The sequence below is a fragment of the Camelus dromedarius genome, chromosome 33, assembly GCF_036321535.1.
Source record: "Camelus dromedarius isolate mCamDro1 chromosome 33, mCamDro1.pat, whole genome shotgun sequence".
Lineage (NCBI taxonomy): Eukaryota > Metazoa > Chordata > Mammalia > Artiodactyla > Camelidae > Camelus > Camelus dromedarius.
Window position 1 is genome coordinate 13,953,078 of NC_087468.1, and position 22,258 is coordinate 13,975,335.

Below are 22,258 nucleotides of genomic sequence, written 5' to 3' on the forward strand. Positions count from 1 at the left end.
AGAGATCTATTGCCTAAGTGGAAGTGTTGGTAGTGGTGAGACAAGGGAAGAGGGAAGGAAGGGCACAACCATTAAAAGAAAGACATAGCTGTTGAGGATCTGACATAAACTGGTTAGAAACAAGTAGCCCCAAGATGGCAGAAGATTCGACTTCCAGTAGACCTTGAGCCTCATTACAGGCTCATTGTAATACGTCAACATGCTAAATGGCACACACACAGGTGCCATGACAGTTCCCAGGCTGACTATAAAAGGCCAAAAAGTGGGTGGGGTCCAATTCCTGAAAATCCCCACTCCCTCCCTGAAAACCATTGGAATAAATCCCCACCTGTTAGCCTATGAAATTACCCAGCCTATATAAACTAACCACCCCCACACCTCGGGCCACTCTCACTTTCCAAGACATCCCCATGCCCTGGGGCTGCCCTCCCTTTTGAGATGGGCTACATTCTGTCCATGGAATGTGTTCTCTCTAAATAAACTTGCTTTCACTTTACTATGGCTCGCTCCTGAATTCTTTCCTGCACGAGACAGGAACCCACTCTCCCGCAACATCTTCTTTCTCTTTGACTTGTTTTTCTCTGCATCCCTACCTCACTCTTACTTTCACACCTTACTCCACTGAAAGTGGGGGTGGTTAGTTTTTATTGGCTGGCTAATTTCATATTGAGTGAGCCTGTCATTTAGCATGCTGATGTATTACAATGAGCTTACGTGGAGGCTTACGGTGTACTGGAAGTTGAATCTTTTGCCATCTTGGAGCTACTTGGTTCTAACCAGTTTATGGCAGATCCTCAATGGCTATGTCATTCTTTTAATGGTTGTGTCCTGCCCCCTTCCCTTCTGTCTCAGTGGAGGGGGACGTGGACAATTTACCTGCAGCAAGAAGAGGGGAGGCAGATTCATGGGCCCAAGTGCTGATAAATGGAGAGATGCAATGGTGGGATCTCTTTTGATTATTTCCATTTTCCTCAGTAAACACATATTTAGGTAGCACAGTCCCTGGGATGCACAAGCTTGGAAGAGATGGTATTGGAAGTTTGAGGGAAAAGGCAAAGTGAAATAGTTGACCTAGGACAGAGGGAGAGTGGATAGACTGGGGACGCATGTTATGATCCTTGAGCATCATTCATGGCCCTTTTGATGTTGATGGTCATGATGAAAGGGAGACCAGGTAGCATGGCCATGATTTTCTTCAACTGCACAGAGGCAAGAATGAGAAAGGGCAGAAAGTTGAATTTAACCTGGTTGGAGTTCTGCTAGTCGAGCTTGTGTGTGAGAGAGAGAGAGAGTAGGGGATTTGAGGGTGTGGGCAAGAAAGTGCTTAAAATGAAGGACGATGAAATTTAAACTGGATAAGAAAGAAGGGAAGGCCTAATGATGGTGAAGTTCAGGGTAACAGTCAGATCAAAGACTGATAGGTTCTGGTGGGGCCAGAGGATTGTTGGAGTTGGGGAAGTAGAGGAAGTGAGCTGGGAAAGGGGGGTTGGTGGCTGGGGATGGGGTGCTTGAAATGTCAGTGGGACAGGGAAGTTGTGATAGGTAACAGATAATGAAAACCCAAAGATTATGTTATAGTGATAGCCAACCAGGAACCAAAATCCTCAGAGAATGAGGCTAGCGACCCAAGGGTGGGTAGACATTTATTAGGAGGGCTAGTGGATGAAGGGGTCCTGGGGATTCCTAGAGAGGAGAGATTAGAGCGTAGTCTGGAAATGGTAGCGACGTACAAGAAGTACACTGACACCATCCCTGGGCCCAGTGAGGGTCATGAGAAAAGAATTCTCATGGCTTCTGAAGCAGTGTCCTCAGGGAGAGCCAGGTTTCTATTAGAGCAGGAAGGTAAGTGACCTTTCAGGGGAGACTGTTTCAGGGGGGAGGTGTCAGGAGTCGGGGAAACAAGAGTGGAGGACAGAGCAGGAAACGCAGAGTTCCATGTGGGGTTTAGAGTGTGGGAATGAGAGGTGACCTGAGAATCTGGGGCTTCTTTTTTTTTTTTTTTTTTCCCCTAGTACATTTTACTTTATAGAGCAGTTAAGATTTACAGAAAAAAAAAATTTATTGATGTCTGGTTGGTTTATAATGTTGTGTTAGTTTCAGGTGTATAGCAAAGTGATTCAGTTACACACACACATACATATTCTATTTGGGGGGCTTTTCGTACGTGACATAAACAGATAAAAAGCAGAGTGCACTTGTCTCGCAGGGCTCAAGACAGATAGTGATGGAGAAACCGCAAGTGTCCTGAGGAGGTGGGCTCCCCGCCTTCTCACTTAGAGATAGAGGCCCGGGGAGAGGCTGCTTTTCTTTTGAGCATATGTCTTAGTCATCTTTTTAACTCCGTCCTATTAATTTTGAAATCTGCAGATCATTAGTGATTATCAGCACTTTAGATGGCCGAATCGCTGCCTTGGATCCTGAGAATCGTGGTAAAAAGCAGTGGGATTTGGACGTGGGATCCGGTTCCTTGGTGTCATCCAGCCTTAGCAAACCAGAGGTAAGAATCTTCTATTGCGTGTTGACCGGAAAACTCAGTTAAAATGAGCAGTGACTGCTGTTAATGGTAGGGATTTGCTTATAGAGCAGGGGGCTCAAGTCTCATCGCCTAGGTGTGGGGCCTGTCTGTCCCTGACGAGGGACATGTACTTGGCTTTTCTATTCCTCAGCTCCCCTCCTGTAAAACGAGGTGGGTGATGTCATCTACTTCTTAGGACTGTTTTGGGCACGAAATGAGTTAATCATATAAATAAGTAACTGAGGATATTATCTGCTATATCAAAGTAGTTCATTCTCTGAGCTGTAAAATGATCATCATTTCTTTCCTATTATTAATTATTATTATTATTATCATCATTATCACCACAAGATTCCTAGAAATAATAAAACAAATATAAGTAACTGTGTTTTAATAGAAATTATTCCCTATGTTTTCCCTCAATTCTACATCCTAATTGTAAACATAATTCATCTGAAATTCTCTTGGCGTGTAATTTTAGACAAATTAGATTATTTGCAAAAAAAAAAAAAAAGAGAGAGATTGGAGGAGACCTTGATTCCATTACTCTTCTGGCACATGCTTCCAAAACTTGGGCAGGTGAATTAGCCCCTCAGAGCTTTACTGTCCCCATCAGGAAAATAAGGGCATTGCCTTGATGGGGAGGAGGGTTGAGGGACGGTGATTAAAGAAGAGAAGTTTATTTCCTCCCCTTTGGTCTTGACTCTGGTAGATTAAATCGTTATCCTTTTCTGGAGGTTCACTCTCTTGTTTAAATCGTTTAAAGTAAGTCCCTCTTTTGAGTTGTAACGGCTGACCTGGAAGAACCACCTGTTCTCCAGAATACCCTCAGCCTTCAGCCTTGCCAAATTCTTCCCAAAGGGCCCTCCCTAGGGTATGCCTTTCCCCCATCCTCGTCAATCTTTCCCTTTCAAAAAGCTTCTGAGTTCGTATCAAGTTTGGAAAAGACAAAACCTAACACGAGGGGCTTGAGAAAGATCTGATTGGTGGTGATGGAATTATCTGATGGGAAGACTGCTACCAGACCCATCTGCTCTCTAGTAAACCCGGCCTGGATTCTTTCTGGAGCACCCAGGCAGGAACGTGGGGGATGGCACTGCCCACCCTCCCCCCTCGCTGTATGCTAAGCCTTGACTAGGCTTCCAGAATGCCTACTGCTTATCGGACAGTATAGCGACAACACCTGTTGAAAAGAGTGAACTTCTCTTGAATTGTGAATTATTAATACAAATAGCAACTTGACCGTAAATTACATAAAACGCTTGAATGTAAAAGAATTTGCACAGAAAATGTAATGTAAAAAAAATTTCGGGCGTAACAGTCAAGTGAATTACGACTCAAACTGAATAGTCACGTGTTTGTGTTCTGCTGGGAGTGTGCTTGGGAACGCACGTTTTGCTTTATTTTTAAACTAGACAGAAAAGGTGATGAGCAAAATCCGAAGATTGTAAGCGGTTACATTTGAGGTAATATTACAGTGTGTTGTAGTGGTGCAAAGCATGTGTGTTCTTACAGACTAACACATGCACACTCACAAAAAGATAAGTTGCATGGTGTGACAAATAGTTGTAATCACCCGCGTGCCACTGAGTATGTTTAAACTATAAGCAGCTAGTCAAACTCGAAGATTTTTTTATGAATAGCAGTTATATTTGCTGATTTTAAAACTACAGTTCAGTTTTCTCATCGTCCCCAGTCCTTACCATTTTCTGTAGTTTATTAGAACTTTCTTATTTTAAGTGTCCTTTTTCCCACTCACCCCCAACCGTAGATCCTTTGGGTGGAGTGCTTTGAAACGTTGAATCGCAAGCATACTTTAAAAGTTTGTGTCACCTTTACATGATAAATGAAGAGCTCACTGACCACCTTCCATTGCAGGGAAAGAGGGCCTAGACCTCTTTGCATTACCTAGATTTTAATTTTCTACTTTACACACATGCAAAAATTTTTACTAGATTTTACTATTGCCCCAAGTTCTTGGGACCATTTCTCGAGACTGTATGTTTACCGTGTAGATATGCTATGATAATGTTGTTCCCTGAGCTGTAATGTACACGCCATGTACTTGACACACAGTGTAATCCTCACAGCTGTCCTCCTGAGGTTGCTCTGCTGGTGTCATTTCATAGAAAAGGAAACTGAAGCTCAGGGAACTTGAAGTCACAGACTGACTAGATGCATAGAGCTGGGATTGAACCCGGCCTTGGCTGACCGTATTCCGTTCCTCCCACCCCAGAGCCCTTTCCCCATCTTGTGTGTAACCACTTCCCCTTTACAACTCAGGCTGTTCATCCAGTGCAGCGGGTCTCAAACTTTATGGTCTCAGGACGCTTTACATTCTTAAAAGCATCCGAAGAGCTTTTCCCCCACCTCCATGGGTTATATCTTCAGCCATATTAAAAATTGAAACAGAAATTTTAAAAACACTTACTAAATCATTGAAAAAACTGAACCCCATTGCATTGCATGTAGCATAAATAACATTATTATAAAGAATCACTGTATTTCTCCCAAAAAAATTTAATGAGAAAAGTGGCCTTGTTTTATATTTTTGCAAATCTCTTTAATTTCAAGTTTAATAGAAGTCAGTTAAGTTTTCCTATATGCTTCTGCATTCAATACATTGCACTGCTGTTTGGGTTGAGCTGTATGAAGAAGAAAATCCATATGTGGTTGGAAAAAGGGAGTATTTTAGTGGCCTTCTCAGATGACTGTGGTCATTCTTTTTTGATAAGACACCAAAACAAATGGAAGTTTCTTAAAGGTTAGTTGCTCTTGGGCATCTGGAACGTTACCAATGAACAGTTGTACTGTTACATTAACCCCCATTGGTCTATCTTGCCTTTTACTCATGCGTGATTATCTACCATTACTTGGAAAATATTAATTCACTGAGTTAAACAGATCTTCCAAATGTTGACATATTTCCTCATACAGTATTTTTTAAACTCAAATTTTTTACTATCACCTCTGATCTCATCAGGAAAGTCTTTTGAGTCCGGGGAAGCTGTTAGGCTCACATTGGTAGATATTGCTTTTCCAAAATTCTAATTTTCGCTCAAAACCTTGATTTTATCACTAACATGGTCAGTTATTCTCCTTAAAGTGAGAAGTTCACTTGGTTTATTTTTGAGAAAATGTTTGCGAAATACCCAAGTCTCGCAACCTTAGTTCTCTCAATTTTTTTTTTCAAATAAAAACAGAGCTTCACGATCAGTGCCACTAGCTTGTCCACTCAGAACTCAGTCCCACAAGTGCTTTTCCTTTTTTTTTTTTAATTTTTTTTTTTTTTGGCGAGGGAAGGTGATTTGGTTTATTTACTTATTTAATGGCGGTACTGGGAATTGAACCCAGGACCTTGTGCATGCTGGGCATGCACTCTACCACTGAGCTATCCTCTCCCTCCCCCTACAAGTGGTTTTCCTCAAAACATGCTTCAGGGTGTGACAGAAGAGCTTGATGCATTCCTCCTAGTTAGTTGTGTGGACTAGTAAAAGGATATTCACTCAGCTCACTATTAAATTAAATTAATTTTTATTGTTTCATCCAAACATTTCTTGAGTGAAACTTTTCTTCTTCTTCTTCTTCTTTCTTTCTTTCTTTCTTTTTTTGCTGCCAGAGCATGCCAGTGCACGCCAGTGCAGGGACAAAGACTGCTATTCCGGTGCTTGATTCCTGCCAAGGCACCAGCAGATTTAGTCACCATTGCTTTTACACCATCAATGCAAATATCACCACAGGAAAGGCAAATAGCACTTTATTATGAAAACTGTTTGACCCTCTGCATCTCAAACAGAGGCCACAGACCACACTCTGAGAACTGCTAATCTAGGATATTATAGAAATACTATAAGAATATTTGTAAGATTATAAACATATTAACAAGGAGACAGGACTGTATTGCGAGCTTGAGTCACCTGGTATTCAGCAAGATGTGTGTCGCTCAGCATCTAGAAGTTATGTTCAGAAGCTGGACAAAAAGAGGAACAAAGACTGCTATTTGAAATGCCCTGAATTGGATGTGTAGACTAATGGTACCTTTCTAAATATATCTGACATAATATTTTATGAAGCTCCCTAATTTTTGGTGAGAAGTAGTTAATTTTCTCTATCGGAAGCTCAGTGTTTGATAGTAAAGGAGGTGGAGGGAAGAGGCCTGGGTGTAACTGGCGGAAGGAATGGTAGGGAGATAGAGTGGGAGCCACCCAGGTGACAATAAGTAGGTTCATGACTCCATCTGGAGACTCTCCTGTTAGAATGTCACCTTCTCCAAGTTTTCATCAAGAGTGGTACGAAAATGAAACCAATTAAACCCAGAAGGTCAGAGAAGATGTATTCTCTGTGCAGTAATTATTAAAGTGATTTATTAATCTGATGAGGAAAAGCAAAGGATAAAGGATTTGATAGACTGTATAATAAATTTTAAGTTACTAGTGATAGAGGAATTGGATCACGTGTACTTTTGCCAGAACAATAAAGTAAAAGCAGCAGAGGAACTTTTTAGGCTGTGTGGAGCTGTGGAGGAGGGACTAGGAATCAGGGGCTTCTAGTCATGATCCTGCCGTTCACTGGCCATGTGACCTGGCTAAATTATTTAATTCAGTAGAGCTTTCATTTCTTTCCCTGTATAAAGTTATGGGATTGGACTAAATTTCTAAAGATTGTCCTAACTTCAGGACTCAGGTACCATCAAATGCATGAAACACCCAAGGAAATTATCCAGAGGGATTTTTTTGTTATTGTTGTTGAAGTATAGTCAGTTACAATGTGTCAGTTTCTAGTGTGCAACATAACGTCCCAGCCATATATGTGTACATATGTATACATATATATACATATATTCATTTTCATATTGTTTTTCATTAAAGGTTATTACAAGATAGTGAACATAGTTCCCTGTGCTATGCAGCAGAAACTTGTTTTTGTAATCTATTTTTTAAAATATATTTTTATTGAAGTATAGTCAGTTTACAATGTTGTGTCAATTTCTGGTGCACAGGAATGTTTTGACTTCCCTTTTTACTACATTTAAGGATTCTTTTTTAAAAATAGCGCAAATTCATTACCACTAGGTGCAAATCTCATTAATTCTCAGCCTGCTCTGATGATGTCCTTAACCTTTTCTGGTCCAAAAGGCATATAAAATAGTTTATTATGTTGCTTTAGACATGTTTTGATTATGTCAGGGCAAAAAGAAGTTCCCAGAGGGTAAGGGAGATTGACAGTTCCATTAAAAACAAGTGTTTCGCATTATATTTAGAATGAATTGTGTGCTGCAGGAAGTGATGCCTTGGGACACAGATTTGATTCTGTGCCCTCTTTCCTCTTGACTAGTTATTTATAAACTTCCTCAAAAGAATACTGATATAAACCAAACCAAAGCTGCGCGCATGCGCTTGAGCATCCAGGCGCGTCTGTGCGCGTTACAATGAATGATGAACCTAAGATTTACTGTTAGCTTTAACAGATGTGCCCCAGGTTTTAAGCCTAATACTTTTGACGGTAGCTAAGAATTTTGTTTTTAATTTTCAGAAGGACCATCTGAGGTGAAATCTGATTTGCTTTCCTCTGGTAATTTACATGCAGATTCAACCTTGAAAAAGCACTAAGTAGATTTGGCTGTGGTTCCTCACTGGCTATCTTAAAATTTTGTTTTGTAATTTTGCTTTTCTTTGGGCTCTCTGGGTGGCATGTGGATCACAGTTCATCAAATCTAAGTAGATGAAATGGCCTTGAACTATCTACTTCTCTGGGCATAAATACAGAGACCTTCCTTATCTATGTTTAGAATGCATATTATAATTGTATATGTATAACTTGTCTGTCCTTAGACAATACTTTTGTCTTTTCTTTACTTAGAGATACCATATTTGTTTTTTGTTTCAGTTTTCTGTTAAAATGTCCTTTTTTTTCCTCTTAAAAAGAACAAACAACTCTGTTATAAGTCTATAGTTAGAGTTTGGGGTTTTGTGTTATTTTATTTTAGGCATGTTTCTCCCCAAGGGACACACAGGCCTTTCTGTTTCAGACAGGTGCAGAAACAGACAACTATGGTGCTAGAGCTTTCCAGCCTCCTCCCCACCCGAACATCAGACTGCGTTCACTAAGAAGGGCCGTCATAGGTTGGGGGGGGGGGGTCCTTTGAAAAGAATACACTTTTAATGGTTACTTGATTTGTTCACAAAGGGTCCATTAGTAGACTGTTTTAAGTATTGCTTTGTTAAAAGAGGATCTATAATCTCTTTGAAAGATTCTCTAGTTTATACTGAAAGAGGTCTGGTCATTTTGCAGTTTTTCATTTGTTCATAAACAAGCTCAATTTTAGCCTTGGATGAGCACAATGTAAGATGGTGGTTTACTTGGAAAAGTCACTGTCAGTCATGTAGCAAGCCTGTATTTACATAATTGCTTAGGTTAATTGCTTTTCTTTTAATTATAGAAGAGAAACAGTGCATTGACTTAATTTTGTTTTATTAATCCCTCCGCATGGCTGAAAACAATGCTGCAAACTAAATCCATTTATTCCAGCACTCATGTTGCCAAGTGAGAAATTGATTTGACTCTGTTTCATGCACATTATTTATCTACCTTATGAATGTATATTAATCTAAGTGAAAGTAGAGTGAGTTAGTAAAATCTGTATTTTTCACCATGAATGCAAAAAGTATACTTAAAAATTTAATCTGGTAGTTTTACTTGAGGCATTCTGTTTTGTAGGTTGAGGAAAGAAAGAATGAAATAATTATTATCTACTTGGCATCTCACTGCTCTTGAGCATTAATTCACCATCTTTGATGATCATAAATACCAAGTCACTTCAGGATTTGGTTTTTTGTCTGCATTTTCTTTTTCTTTTCAAAAAAAAAACCCTATATTTACTTTTAAGCGTGTCACATAGGGTGCCTCCTCTGACTAATACTCGGATCTACTAAAAGATCTCATAATCCCTCATGTCAGATCACCTAACTAGTTATTAACCGTGATCACCTAACTAGTTGTTAACCATAATGCTCCCCTCCTCGGTCTTTGATGTGTGATTCCCAAAAACACTTTACTTTCAGCAAATAAGCTTCCTTTACTCTCCTCATCATGATGATTTTAGTTTTCATTGCAATTCAGGGAAATTTTTTAAAAAGCACTTCCTCAACACAATGATGTTGGAACATCTTTTTTTCTTCTTCTTCTTTTAAAGTCACAAATAGTCAATTTTGGCAACTAGCAGTCTAGTCAGTTGTTCATTTTACTTTATTAAGAGTTACCATTTTGTGTTCCATATGTAGTATAACACTGTTGAAGAATTAAAATATATAAAAATAGGCCTGTTAACTTCTCTTTAATATCGTTTGTCTTTGTGGTCAACAAAGTACTTTACGAGCCTTCAGAACTTCTATATCCAAAGGAGGTTGTTAGGGCTGATAGAGATTTCTGGTAAGTCAAAGACTGGTTGCTGTTTGATATATTTAATTCTTGCATTGAATTCATCTGTATATAGTTTTGAGGTTTTGTTTTTAAATGAGTGTTGTGAATCCAGGATTGGGAAAGAAATACAGTTGACTCTTGGAAAATGTGGGGGTTAGGGGTTCCAACCCTCCATGTGTGGAAACAACCCCATATAACTTCTCATTGGGCCTCCCATATCCACGGTTCTGCATCCTTGAATTCAACTGTGGATCCTGTTGTACTATAGTATGTATTTAGTGACAAAAATCCACGTATTAGTGGACCCTTGCAGTTCAAACCCGTGTCAAGGGTCAGCTGTAATTGACATGGCATAATTAAGCTTTCTACTCTCTCCTTGAATTTACTTTTGGAGGGACTATTTGAATTCTAAAATCTTTATTGAAATATTTGTAATTTGTTAATGAACCATAGTCATTTCTGGAGTTTCCTTATAGAGAATCCAAGCAGGCTCATGGTGAGTTTATAGGTGGTCAGATAAAGAGTTTATATTTTTGTTTTTCACTTTTTTCTTTAACAGCTTTACGCATATATATGCACACCCACAAATTACCTGAGGCTCAAAATAGCAGCCGTCAATCTTTACATCTACATAATAACTTGCTTGATTAGCACTTTATAGTTTACAAAGTGATATCAAACCTATTCTTCTTTATTCCTTAACACAGCCTTATAAAATAAATATTTTTACTAACCCCCCTTTCTCAGATGAGAAAATTGGGGCTCAGAATGGTTCAGAGGTGTGTCTGATGGAGTAAAGCGGAGACGCAACCTTAGATCTTTGTACATATGTCTTGCCCTCTTTCCAATATTTCATGCCTTTTGAAATGCTTCAATACTTACCACTGTGTTTGCATTTTCTGTTCTAATAATTATAATTCTTAATGGGCCTTATCAGGACTAATTACTCAAAGACTTCGTAAATATAGCAGACTTAGCATGGTGCTCAGCACACTTAATTACTTCTTAAACTTTTCCCTAGTGAGAGAGTCAGAGGTACCAGAATTTAACACATCCAAGACTGAACTGCTCTTTAAGAGGGCAGGAGTCTTGCAGGGTTGTGCGCTGGGGTTCAGCAATGCCTGGGACAAATGAGACGCTTGCTGTCACGGAACTTACGTGACACTACGTGGAGCCATCTGGGGAGACAAATCTGAAATGACTATACTGTATATGTCATAATTGAGCTGTGCTAACTGCCACAGGGAAGGGTGGGACTAAGAGAGACTTAGCAAGAATACCCAACCTACCATGCTTGGGGGTCAGAGAAGGCTTCTCAGAAGAAATGATGTTGACAACTGAGATCCTATGAGGAGAAGGAGCTGCAGGAGATGGGTAGAGAGGCCACGAAGGACTGCTCTGGGAGAGGAAACAGCCTTGCAGTGGGAATCATCATGGTGTGCTCAGAGCAATGGAAGGGGAGGGTGGCCAGCAGTATGGGAACTGGGGGCGAGCAGGAGAGATGCGCCATTGGAGGAAGCCAGGGGCAGGCTCTTCCAGGTCCAGCAACACATGTGAAGTGTTTTAGATTTCATCCAGAGCCATGGGAAACCATTGAAGGATTTTAAGTGGGAGAGATTCCTCCATAGTCAAAATGGAAAGGGTATATTTTGACATTTTCTTTTGCTGAGACTTTCAAGGAGACTGATAAATCAAAGGGTTGTCTCAGTGAGGCATTTGGATTATAAGCCAATTATCTCTAACTGTGGATGTATTTATATTTATAAAATATGTAAGGATTCACACCAACTAGCATTTGGGGAAATCTGAAAGAAAGCAGATTTCCTACTAAAATCGTACTTAAACCAATCTCTCCTGTGCTCTACTGACTACATCTGTAATATGTGGAGTTTAAATTCCCTGTTGGAGCAAACTGATTATACAGTATACCTTTGCAACAATGAGGGAAATCTGAATAGTAGGTGATTTTAAGGAATTACTCTTAATTCTGTTAGCTGTAACATTGGCATGGTGGTTACTTCTCAGCAATGAGTTCTGAAGTACATTATTGGTGAAATGACATGATGCCTGTGATTGACTGTAATATACTCTCGTTAACAAATATACATAGTGGATGAGCAGAGAGGGGCAAAGTGTTGATAATTGTTGAAACCGGGTGACAGATACATGGGGGTTATCTTGTTAGTATCTTTACATTTTATATGTTGCAAAATTTTCATGTTAAGTTAAAATAAAGTTGACTATACCCCCCAAAGTGTGTATGTTGATGGTGGGATGTTGGGGGGCTGTGGGGTGGTTGCATAGAAGAAGGAAGAACCAAATGAAATACATTTTTTTCATATAAGGCGACTCTTTATTGAAGTGTAGTCGATGTACAATGTGTTAATTTCTGGTGTACAGCATAGTGATTCATTTATACACATATATATTCCTTTTTGTCTTCTTTTTTTTATTCTAGACCATTACAAGGCATTGAATATAGTTCCCTGTGCTATACAATAGGTCCTTGTTGTTTTATCTATTTTATATATAGCAGTGTGTATCTACAAATCCTGAACTCCCAATTTCTCCCTCCCTATCCTCTTTACCCTCTAGTAATCATAAGTTTTTTTAAAGAAGACTTCTTGTTTGTTGCTGATTATATTCATATTAGTAGTGAAACTTCCTTTGTTTTCTCAGGTGAAGTTCCTTCTACCACTTGAAAATGGAATTCTTATTCTGTTCTGATTTCAAATGGCAGGCCTTTGTGTGTCTGTGTTAGAGTTATTTTTTATTTTATTTAAAAAAATTTTTTAAATTGAAGTATAGTCAGTTAACAGTGTTGTGTTGCCGTCCTTGATCATATGTGCCACCAGTATTCATTATGCCTTTTAGATTTTGTTCAGAAGCAGCAACTGAATTACTTTACTAAACTGCTTTGTGATGGCACAGATAAAGACCTTGATTGGATCTTTGGTACTGAGTTTGCTGGCTGACTTGACAAACCTTTTGTTTTAAAATTATTAACAGGAAAAAACAAATAGAGGGAAAGAAATCCAAATAACAAGAATTTACATTTTTAAAAATGACTAAAGGGGGAAACAAATCACCTAATTAGTCTGAGCTGCAGAGCAGCGAACCAGAACAAATCGCTACTTGCAGAGACCTATCAGTGGAATGTGGAAGTGCATCGCCATAACCCACATTTTTTTATACTAAGAGACTTGCAGCTGACCGTCCGGGTGACTCATTCCTGTGCTGGGAGGGTGAGGTAATGCTCTTGTGAGGGATGATGTCATCCCTCTACCTGAACCGCATGCCTATATCGCTGCTTGTGGCTCTCAAGGAAAAAGCCCCATCTGCTCCCACATATGCAGCCTGGAAAGCTTTGCAGGGATTGGTGCAGAGGTCAGCAGCCCCGGGTATGACTCATAAGCAGCCAATTAGCGAAGAGCATCTAAAAAGTGAACTTTAAAATCATAATCCAGAAATATGACATGATGATCGAGTATTGAATCATTATGCTTTTTTGTTGTTTTGGGTTTTGCACTTTTTCTCATTGAGTAATGCTGTTGAAGGCTTAAAACAAGGCGAGTTTTCTCAGGATGGTCAGTCATATGAAATCCTCTTGGTTGTTTAAACCATATTTTTAATTGCAGATAAGTTTGTTTCCTTTTACATTTGGAAGCAAAGATGAGTTTTAGTTCCTATTAGTCTGACAGATTTTTTTTTTTGGCAAGGGGGTTGGTTATCCTTAGGTGCCAGTGTGTTCCCTAAGGACCTGCTGCTTCTTTAGGGGAAAATAAGTTGTTTAGTGGGAGAGGAAATCAGTAAAAATAAATGTTATCTGTTTACTGCAGACCCGCTAACCCCTCTTCCTCTTTTTGTAGTGACGCACACCTGCTTTCCCCGTTTGTACTCAGCTAGTACCACTGTTGATATGACAGATGACTGAGATGCCTATTTTTAATTTTATCATAAGTTGAATTTATTGTTCTAAGTAAAGAGAATAGAGAATACCTGACATAAGATGGAAGATAGAGGGCAGTAAATACTTGATTTTCTAACTGATATGTAACTGAAAATGGGAGATCGTATTGGCTAAACACTGCAATACTATTATCCTAGGGTATGTCTACTATGACCCAAATCTGTTCTTAATGACAGCTTCAGGTCAGGCATTCTACAAAAGATAAAACGAAAAGTTTTAATTTTTGAAAATAAAATCTTTTCTCTATTGTTACCAAGAAGTATAAGAAAGCAAAGAATAAAATAATAATGTTAAAACTCTAAGATAATATGGGATGGTACACGTATGTATACATACCGATGCCATTAGAGAGTTTATTAAAAATCAAATGTTTTTTCATGAGTGTTCTTTTTTTTAATTGAAGTATAGTTGGCTTATGATTTTGTGTTGATTTCTTTTGGGGGGGTGGAGGAGGAGGTAATTAGGTTTATTTATTTATTTGATGGCGGGACTGGGGATTGAACCCAGGACCTCACGCATGATAAGCACGCACTCTGCCACTGAGCTATACCCTCGCCCCCTCAGATGTTTTTTCAATCAGGAGTAATGGTTGAAGATCTTTAAATATCCAGACTTATGCTGAGCCTTCACCTTAATGGAGCAGCCTTCTGAGTTTAATCACAGCACTCCTGCAAGGCTCTGGGGTATCTTTCTTTTCCTTTTAACCTCTTATTTGGAAGTGATTTTAAACTACAAAAAGTTGCACACTTTTTGGTATGAAAAGTAGTACCAAAAAAAAAAAGAAGAATACCAACCCTCATATACCCAGATTCACCTGCTCAAAACCTGTTTGCTTGGCCATTTGAGGTGTGTGTGTCTCTCTTACCCCCCAAACCCCCATACGCACTTTTTTTTTCCTTGAAACATCTAAAAATAAGTTAAATATCCCATCTAGCTCTTTACTCCTAAATTCTTCAGTGTGTATTCCTTATAGAGATATTTTCTTACTGATCACAGTACAGTTATCAATTTCAGAAATTTCTATTGACACTTATTGTCCATATTCCAGTTTTATCCATCTCCTGTAGTGTCTTCCACTCCCAGTACAGTGTCTAATCTAGGGTCACGTAGGACGGTTACTTGTCACATCAGCCTCTTTTAATCTGGATTTTTTTCCCGCACAGACTTTATCTTTTATGACATTGGCATTTTTGAAGAATATAGTCTTTCTGACCTTTTGTTTTAAAAAAAATTAGAACCTTCCTCATTTTGTGCTTATTTGATGTTTCCTGGTGATTAGATTCAGGCTGTGCGTGCTTGGCTCAGAAAGCCACGTGGGTGGTTTTACGTCCTTCCGTGGGATATCATGTCTGTCACTCATTTGATCGTTCAGTCGAGGTCGTGTCTGATTTCTCCACTATATAATGACTGTTTCTCTGGCTTTTTTTTTTTTTTTAATTTCCTGCAAACTGCTTTTTTCCAAAAAATAAGCAGTCTGTGGGAAGATACTTTAAGATGATGCAAATATGCTGCTCCCCATGAAAATGTTCACCTGGATTGAACACCATGGCTGATTTTTGCCTGATATAGTCTCTACTGCGGGATGACTGCAGGATGCTAATTTTGCCAACTCCAGCCCTCCCTTCATGGTTACCAGCAGACACTTGGTATTTTATTGCAGTAAAACTCTCCCTGCTCCCCCATCTGTTGTTTATTTTATCTGTTATCACTATCGAGTCATAAATTCCTTATTTTTTCAATGCTTTATGATTCATTACCTAACTATCCAGGTGTTTAAATTCCGGATGTGGTCAGTGACATGTTTCCACCATTTTTGGCGCACATCTTTACTTTCTAGAATAATAAAATGTTAAAGGCTCATCTTGTACCTGCCCTGGCCCCACCCTGGCGTCACCGTTTCTCCCCGGAGCCTGTGTTCTTTTGGTGGGGAATGGACTTAGATCACAAAACCCGGGCACTAGGTTTGAGTGCATTACTTTTACAGCCACCGTATCAACATAAATATGTATACATGAGCATACCTGGTAAATATTTCTTAGAGCTACAATAAACAATTTTTGAGAATGTAATGGTGTCTCAGTTTATAGGTACAGCAAAAAGTACAGTATTTAGGGATGAGAAGATTTTTGTCAGCAAACTTAGACTGCTAAACTTTTCTTCGATTTCAAAGCAAAAACAGTAGTGATACTAGCTTGAAGGTCAAATCAGATTGCCGTGGGCAATGTTGGTACCGGAGAGGGTTCCAGGGGGAAGAAATGACGTTGACAATGACATAACTGAGCAATAACAGTAACATTAAAGATCCTGCTTTGGTAATGAGGCCTGATGTCCACCCACGTGGGGGAAAGTGAAAGACAGGGAGGAGGAGCTTGTTTGAGGTCATGTTTAGAGGACTTTGAACGTCAAGACTTAGGATTTGGGGTCTTTAGTAAGAAGATAATGGGAGCTGTTGAAGATTTTTGAATAGTGTCATAACAAGCTTAACTCTGACTCAGAGATTAATCTAGAAGATTCGCCAAGGTTAGATTGAGGAAATTCCCAGTTAGGTAAAGAGGCTATTGTAATAGTTCGGTTAGGAGACATAAAGATTTCAACTATGAAATGCAGGAAAGAAAGGGCTTAGATTCGTGGTTTTCAGCCTGTCCCCTGTCCTCCAGAAGCCCAGGGGTGTGGGGCAAAGCTGGGGGCGGGGGAGGGGGAGGGGCAGATATATGAGCTGGGGATCAACTCAGAGCTCTTAGTGCCTGTGAAGGATCCCTTTAAAATATCCCTGAAAGTGTCCCTTTAAAGAAAGGATTCTTGCTGCTTAAGGAACAAAGAAGTACACAGAGAAATTTTGTTTAAAAAAAGTTAAGTTGGACATTTGTTCAGAGTGTTTTAAGCTCATACTTCGTTCATAGTCCCTTTTCCTGAAGTTTTCAGCCTTGATGATCAGGAAAATAGTTGTCATTAGCTGAAGTAAGTCAAATTGTATATATTTTTTTCTTTTTTTTAAAATTGAAGTATAGTCAGTTTATAATGTTGTGTCAATTTCTGGTGTACAGCATAGTTTCAGCCCTACAGATACATACGTATATTCATTTTCATATTCTTTTTCATTATAGGTTATTACAAGATACTGAATATAGTTCCCAGTGCTATAAACTTGTTGATTATTTTATATATAGTAGTTAGTATCTGCAAATCTTGATCTCTCAATTTATCCCTTTCTACCCTCTATCCCCACTGGTAACCATAAGTTTGTTTTCTGTGTCTGTGAGTCTGTTTCTGTTTTGTCAATAAGTTCATTTGTGTCTTTTTCCTTAGATTCCACACATAAGTGATCTCATAGGTATATTGTATAAATATACCACACGTCCATCCCCCACTCTGCCCTGTTCTACTTTTTCTTCATCGCATTTATCCCCTAACATTCTCTGTGATGATTCAGTATATTCTTTGTTTCCTGACACCGGAGTTTGAGCTCCACAGTGGCAGTATGTTTGTTTTAATTTGTTTTGCTTACTGGCCTATCCTAAGCCACAGAATAGTGCCCGGCACATAGTAAGCCCTCAGTGAACATCGTTCAAAGAAGGACGACTAAGAGCATGAAATCAGGAAGCTTGGCTCCCAGGCTTCTAGCTCGTAGCCGACTTGAGAAAGTGAATAAAAGAAAGCTGGAGACGGATGCTGCTTAAATCAACCTGCGTTCCTTGGATCTGAACCTAGGACAGTCATTGGCCTGGATAAAACAGGCCTGGAAAAAAAATAGTAATAGTTTTTTAAAAAGGCCTGGAAAGTACTGCATAAGCCATCCCTTTGCTAGGCAGTCATCTTCTACATTAGCTTTGTAATTGCTGTAGGAAGTCCTATGGTAACTGTTTCTTGAACTCACTTGATCACAAAACTCTCTTTTGGTAACTCACTAATTGTTTAAAAAAATTTTTTTTATTGAAGTCTAGTTAACTTACAATGTTGTGTTAGTTTCAGGTGTACAGCAAAGTGATTCAGTTACATGTATTATATATATATATATACATATTCTTTTTCATATTCTTTTCCATTATGATTTACTACAAGATAATGAAGGTGGTTCCCTGTGATATATAGTAAGACCTTGTTATTTGTCTATTTTATATATAGTAGTTTGTATCTGTTAATCCCAAACTCCTAATTTATCTCTCCCCCACCCCCTTTCCCCTTTGGTAACTGTAAGTCTGTTTTCTATGTCTGTGATAATTCATTTATTGTTGTGAAACACTCTTGGCTCGTGGCAAACAGAGTTTGAGAAAAAGCCATCCTGGAGTATTACCTGTAGGTCCCAGGGGAGGTTGGCAGTTCTTTTAAGTTGGTTTTGGTTGATGAGCTGTGCCAGTCCGCATGCTGCTCAGAAGGAGGCCGGAGTGCAGCGAGCTCAAGACTGCAGCTCCGCCTTAAACTGCTCTTACAAGTTAAGATGCGTTTAAAAGTTAGCTTGTGTTTTAGGTATTTGGGAATAAGATGATCATCCCCTCCCTGGATGGAGACCTCTTCCAGTGGGACCGAGACCGCGAGAGCATGGAAACAGTTCCGTTTACAGTTGAATCACTTCTTGAATCGTCTTATAAGTTTGGAGATGATGTCGTCTTGGTTGGAGGAAAGTCCCTCACTACGTATGGACTCGGTGCATATAGTGGGAAGGTGAGTAAAAACGTTCGATTTATTTAGGGAGAACCCAGAATAAATAGACATAGAAGAAATAATTTCTTAAACTGTGCTATTACTGGTTGAGGTTTGTTATAATTTTCCCCTGAAGATATCGTTTATTTTTTGGGTTTTGTTTTTTAATTTTATTTCATTTTTTTTCCCTTAATGGGGGCACTGGGGATTGAACCCAGAACCTTGTGCACACCAAGCACATGCTCTACCACTGAGCTGTACCCCTACCCCCAGGATATCATTTGTTTTAATTGAAGAATCGTCAAGTGGCAAGGGGGGAAATATTATTAACAGAAACTGAATTTACCCAAGATAACAGAATAAACAGCACAGCCAGGACTAGCAGGAGGAAGAGAATTAATAACTGTGGTCTGCCATGTGTCAGGTGCATTTCACATGCATCATTTTGAAATCATCACAGTATTTTTTAGATTTTAAAATTTCCACTTGGATAGATGAGGAACCTTCCAAAGGTGAATGATAATCCTGACGTTAAGAATAATTGCTACTACTTATTTATCCAGTTTGACCCTATAACAGGGGGATCCAAGAGGAAAGTTTGTACTCATTTTACAGATGAGAAAACTGAGACTCTTTAAAGGCTCAGAAACTTCCAAGGCCAGATTTGACTTAGATCTGTGTGACGATCAAGTCATGCTGTTAATGACCTAGACTTTCTCCAGTGTTAGCGCTTAGGAGATAAGCACACTCTGCTTCTAAGATTGGGTCTTGTAATATTAATCCATTATTGGGAATAACTAATTAAAGACATGCTTTTTAGAAAGGTAAAAAAAAAAAAAATCTTTTTTTAACCCCTTAATGCCTGGTACTTGAATATTTATCTATAGGTTTGAGAGTGAAACAAGGCAGAATAGAGATCTTTGGTCTTGAGTTTTTCAGACTTCAGTGACTCCTTGTCTCAGTGTCAGGTCCATAGGCCCTCCCTGTTCTTGTACATGCTTTTCTGCCTTCTCCATCTTCTCATCATAAAAGAGTCTTCCTTTTTCCTTGGATGAAGACCTGAAGGAGGCACTTTAAAATACTACAGCTATTAAAAAAGGTTCAAATTTTTAAAGACTATTTCTGTTATAGGGCAATACTGAGGTTGGTTTTTTTTTTTCAATTTGCCCAGAACTTTATTAATGATACAATGACTAAGACATCACAACTAGCTATCCATTTTTTTCCATAGAAATGCTCAAAGTAAGGCTAAAACAGTCCAAATTCTTAAAATCATTCCCTGAAAAAAATATTCAGCAGTCCTTTTTTTGGTTCTAAAGGTTTCATTTCAGGAGTTGGTGGTAATCCAGCGGATGCTTCTTAATACTTGGGTACTTTTTACACATCTCCCCAATTTCCTTTCACTTTTTATAAATTATAGAGCTTGTTTTTTTTTCACTGTCTCTGATCTCCTGTAACTTTTTCTCATTCCTAATTTTGTATCTGCCTTTTCAGGTGAGGTACATCTGTTCAGCTCTGGGCTGTCGCCAGTGGGACAGTGATGAAGTGGAACCAGAAGAGGGCATCCTGCTTCTGCAGCGCACCCAGAAAACCGTGAGAGCGGTCGGACCTCGCAGTGGCAATGAGAAGTGGGTATTCAGATAGCGCTGCTATCGATGTTTAGAAGTGCAAGACCGGAATTCACCGGCTTTTTCTTTGTGGAGATTTTCTGATCTTGTTTCCCTAAAAGCATCCTCCTCTTTTGAGAGAAACGTAGCCCCTAAATTTAAAATGGCCTCATGATTATTAACAGATCCTGAACTAAACTACTCACCATGTGCTTCAGCATACGGTAACCGGGAGGAGCCCCGTACAATGAGTGGATATTGGCTTAGTCTTAGGTTACTGATATTTTTTATAACAACCTCACTGATCAAAGTTCTTTGAATGCAGAACAAAGCTAATGTGCTTTGTTTCACTTGGGCCTGTTTGACTCTGCAGTTCTCTCTAGTAGATCATTTCACAGGTTGTCGGACAGTCAGATCTCAATTTTAAAATAATATTTTAATCCCTTGTCTTCAAGTTTTAAAGTATAATTTATTTGGGCCACTTCTTTCTTGTTTCCTTTTTCAAATAATGTAAATTTTTACCTTTAAAATAATATGATTGGATTAGACAGATTGGTCGTAAATGACATGCTTGATTTTTTTTAACATAATATTTAAATTTTAAATTGCTGCGCAGTAAAAATAATTTTAGATACCATCTTCATCTTTGAAAGTGAACCAGGCTTTCTCAGGTTTTGTCTAATCTGATGCAGTGTAATTCAGTTTCCTTTCCTGAAAACTGTTTTCTCAAATTCGATTAAGAATGAGTTCTTTCTCCGTTCACTGGACTGTGAGTGGGGCTTTGCATCTGCTGACAACCTGACCTCCTTTATCCTGGTGGGGTTTTATTTCCTTAAGTGTATGGGTGCTTGCTGGCTGCTCAGCTACCTCAGGAGCAGGTGTTCAACTCGACAGAACTTGAGTTATCAGAACGGGGAGAGCCTGGGGTCTAAGATCCATGTTCCTTAAGTATCTATTTTTTAGCAGATGTTGAGACTTCTAGGGCCATTTTATATCTCAGAGTCAAGACCACTATACTGCCAATAGTTAGGTGATTTTTCTGTATGTTAATTATAGGGGAAACAATATTGCTACCACTTTATGGATATATGGACAGTGAAACTCAGACAAGGTTGAATGACTAACCCGATCTCAGTCTAGAGATCTGTGATTGCAGCTGAGGTGGTAAGACCTTCAGGCTTCGTATCCTGGGTGACATTGCCTTTCGAGGCTGCATTTGCATAAAAATCTAAAACTGATGCATCCATCTCGCCTTTTACATTGGTTTATTGGGATGTATTAGTTTCTCTGCACTTGAAAAATATGCCCAGACTTTAAGAAGTAAGGCACACTGCAAGCTGCCTCATTTTAAGGTGATTTTGATGGGTTTTGAGATAATCGCCCTGATTTGGACATGTGAACATCTGTTGATTTTTGAGAGATGCTCTGCCCGGCAGCCGTTGTCAGTTCCCATCTCTCAGAGCCCATTTCTAAAGGGTCAAAGTCACGCCCTCTTGTGGCGTAAATCAGCAGAGCACGCTTTTCCAGAAGATTGTGTTGAGTTGCTCCTTTTCTCATCACCAAATTTTACTGTTTGCTTCCTCGCTCTAGAAGAGTTCTTTATTATTTGGTGCCTTTATTTAAGTGTAAATTTCTAAAACACGCCTTTGTAAATTTAAGGTGGAATTTCAGTGTTGGCCACTTTGAACTTCGGTATATTCCAGACATGGAAACTAGAGCCGGATTTATTGAAAGCACTTTAAAACCCCATGGAAACAAAGAAGAGTCTAAAATTATTTCAGATGTGGACGAACAGGAAGCTGTCATGATGGACACAGTGATAAAGGTCTCCGTTGCCGACTGGAAAGTTATGGCGTTTAGTAAGAAGGGAGGACATCTCGAATGGGAATACCAGGTACCTAAAACCACTGAGAATTTATAACTATGTTTTTTTTTTCACTTTCTCAGTTTGACCAGACATGTTGAGTAGAGGGAAGTGACTGCCATTTCGGATTTTCAATATATCCTCTGTGCTTTAAGCAATTTGTGATTTTACATCTATTAGAATGGCTGTTACAAGAAAGATAAACGATTGGTGAGGATGCTGGTGAACAGTGTGTAACAGCGTAT

General features: G+C 39.1%; 1 protein-coding gene and 2 non-coding genes across 3 annotated transcripts in view; 1 reads left to right on the top strand and 2 right to left on the bottom strand.

Annotated features, from left to right (window-relative positions):
• EIF2AK3 (eukaryotic translation initiation factor 2 alpha kinase 3) overlaps positions 1–22,258 on the top strand; it is a 61,386-nt gene that overhangs the window by 11,424 nt on the left and 27,704 nt on the right. The window contains exons 2-5 of the mRNA XM_010997866.3: positions 2,368–2,497; positions 18,369–18,563; positions 20,037–20,170; positions 21,809–22,043. Coding sequence (XP_010996168.3) covers positions 2,368–2,497; positions 18,369–18,563; positions 20,037–20,170; positions 21,809–22,043 — 694 coding nt within the window. The remainder of the gene's footprint in view (positions 1–2,367; positions 2,498–18,368; positions 18,564–20,036; positions 20,171–21,808; positions 22,044–22,258) is intronic.
• TRNAD-AUC (transfer RNA aspartic acid (anticodon AUC)) lies at positions 14,387–14,461 on the bottom strand. Its single transcript has one exon. It is a non-coding gene; the product is annotated as a tRNA-Asp (tRNA).
• On the bottom strand, positions 18,736–18,807 carry TRNAT-GGU (transfer RNA threonine (anticodon GGU)). The gene has a single exon. It is a non-coding gene; the product is annotated as a tRNA-Thr (tRNA).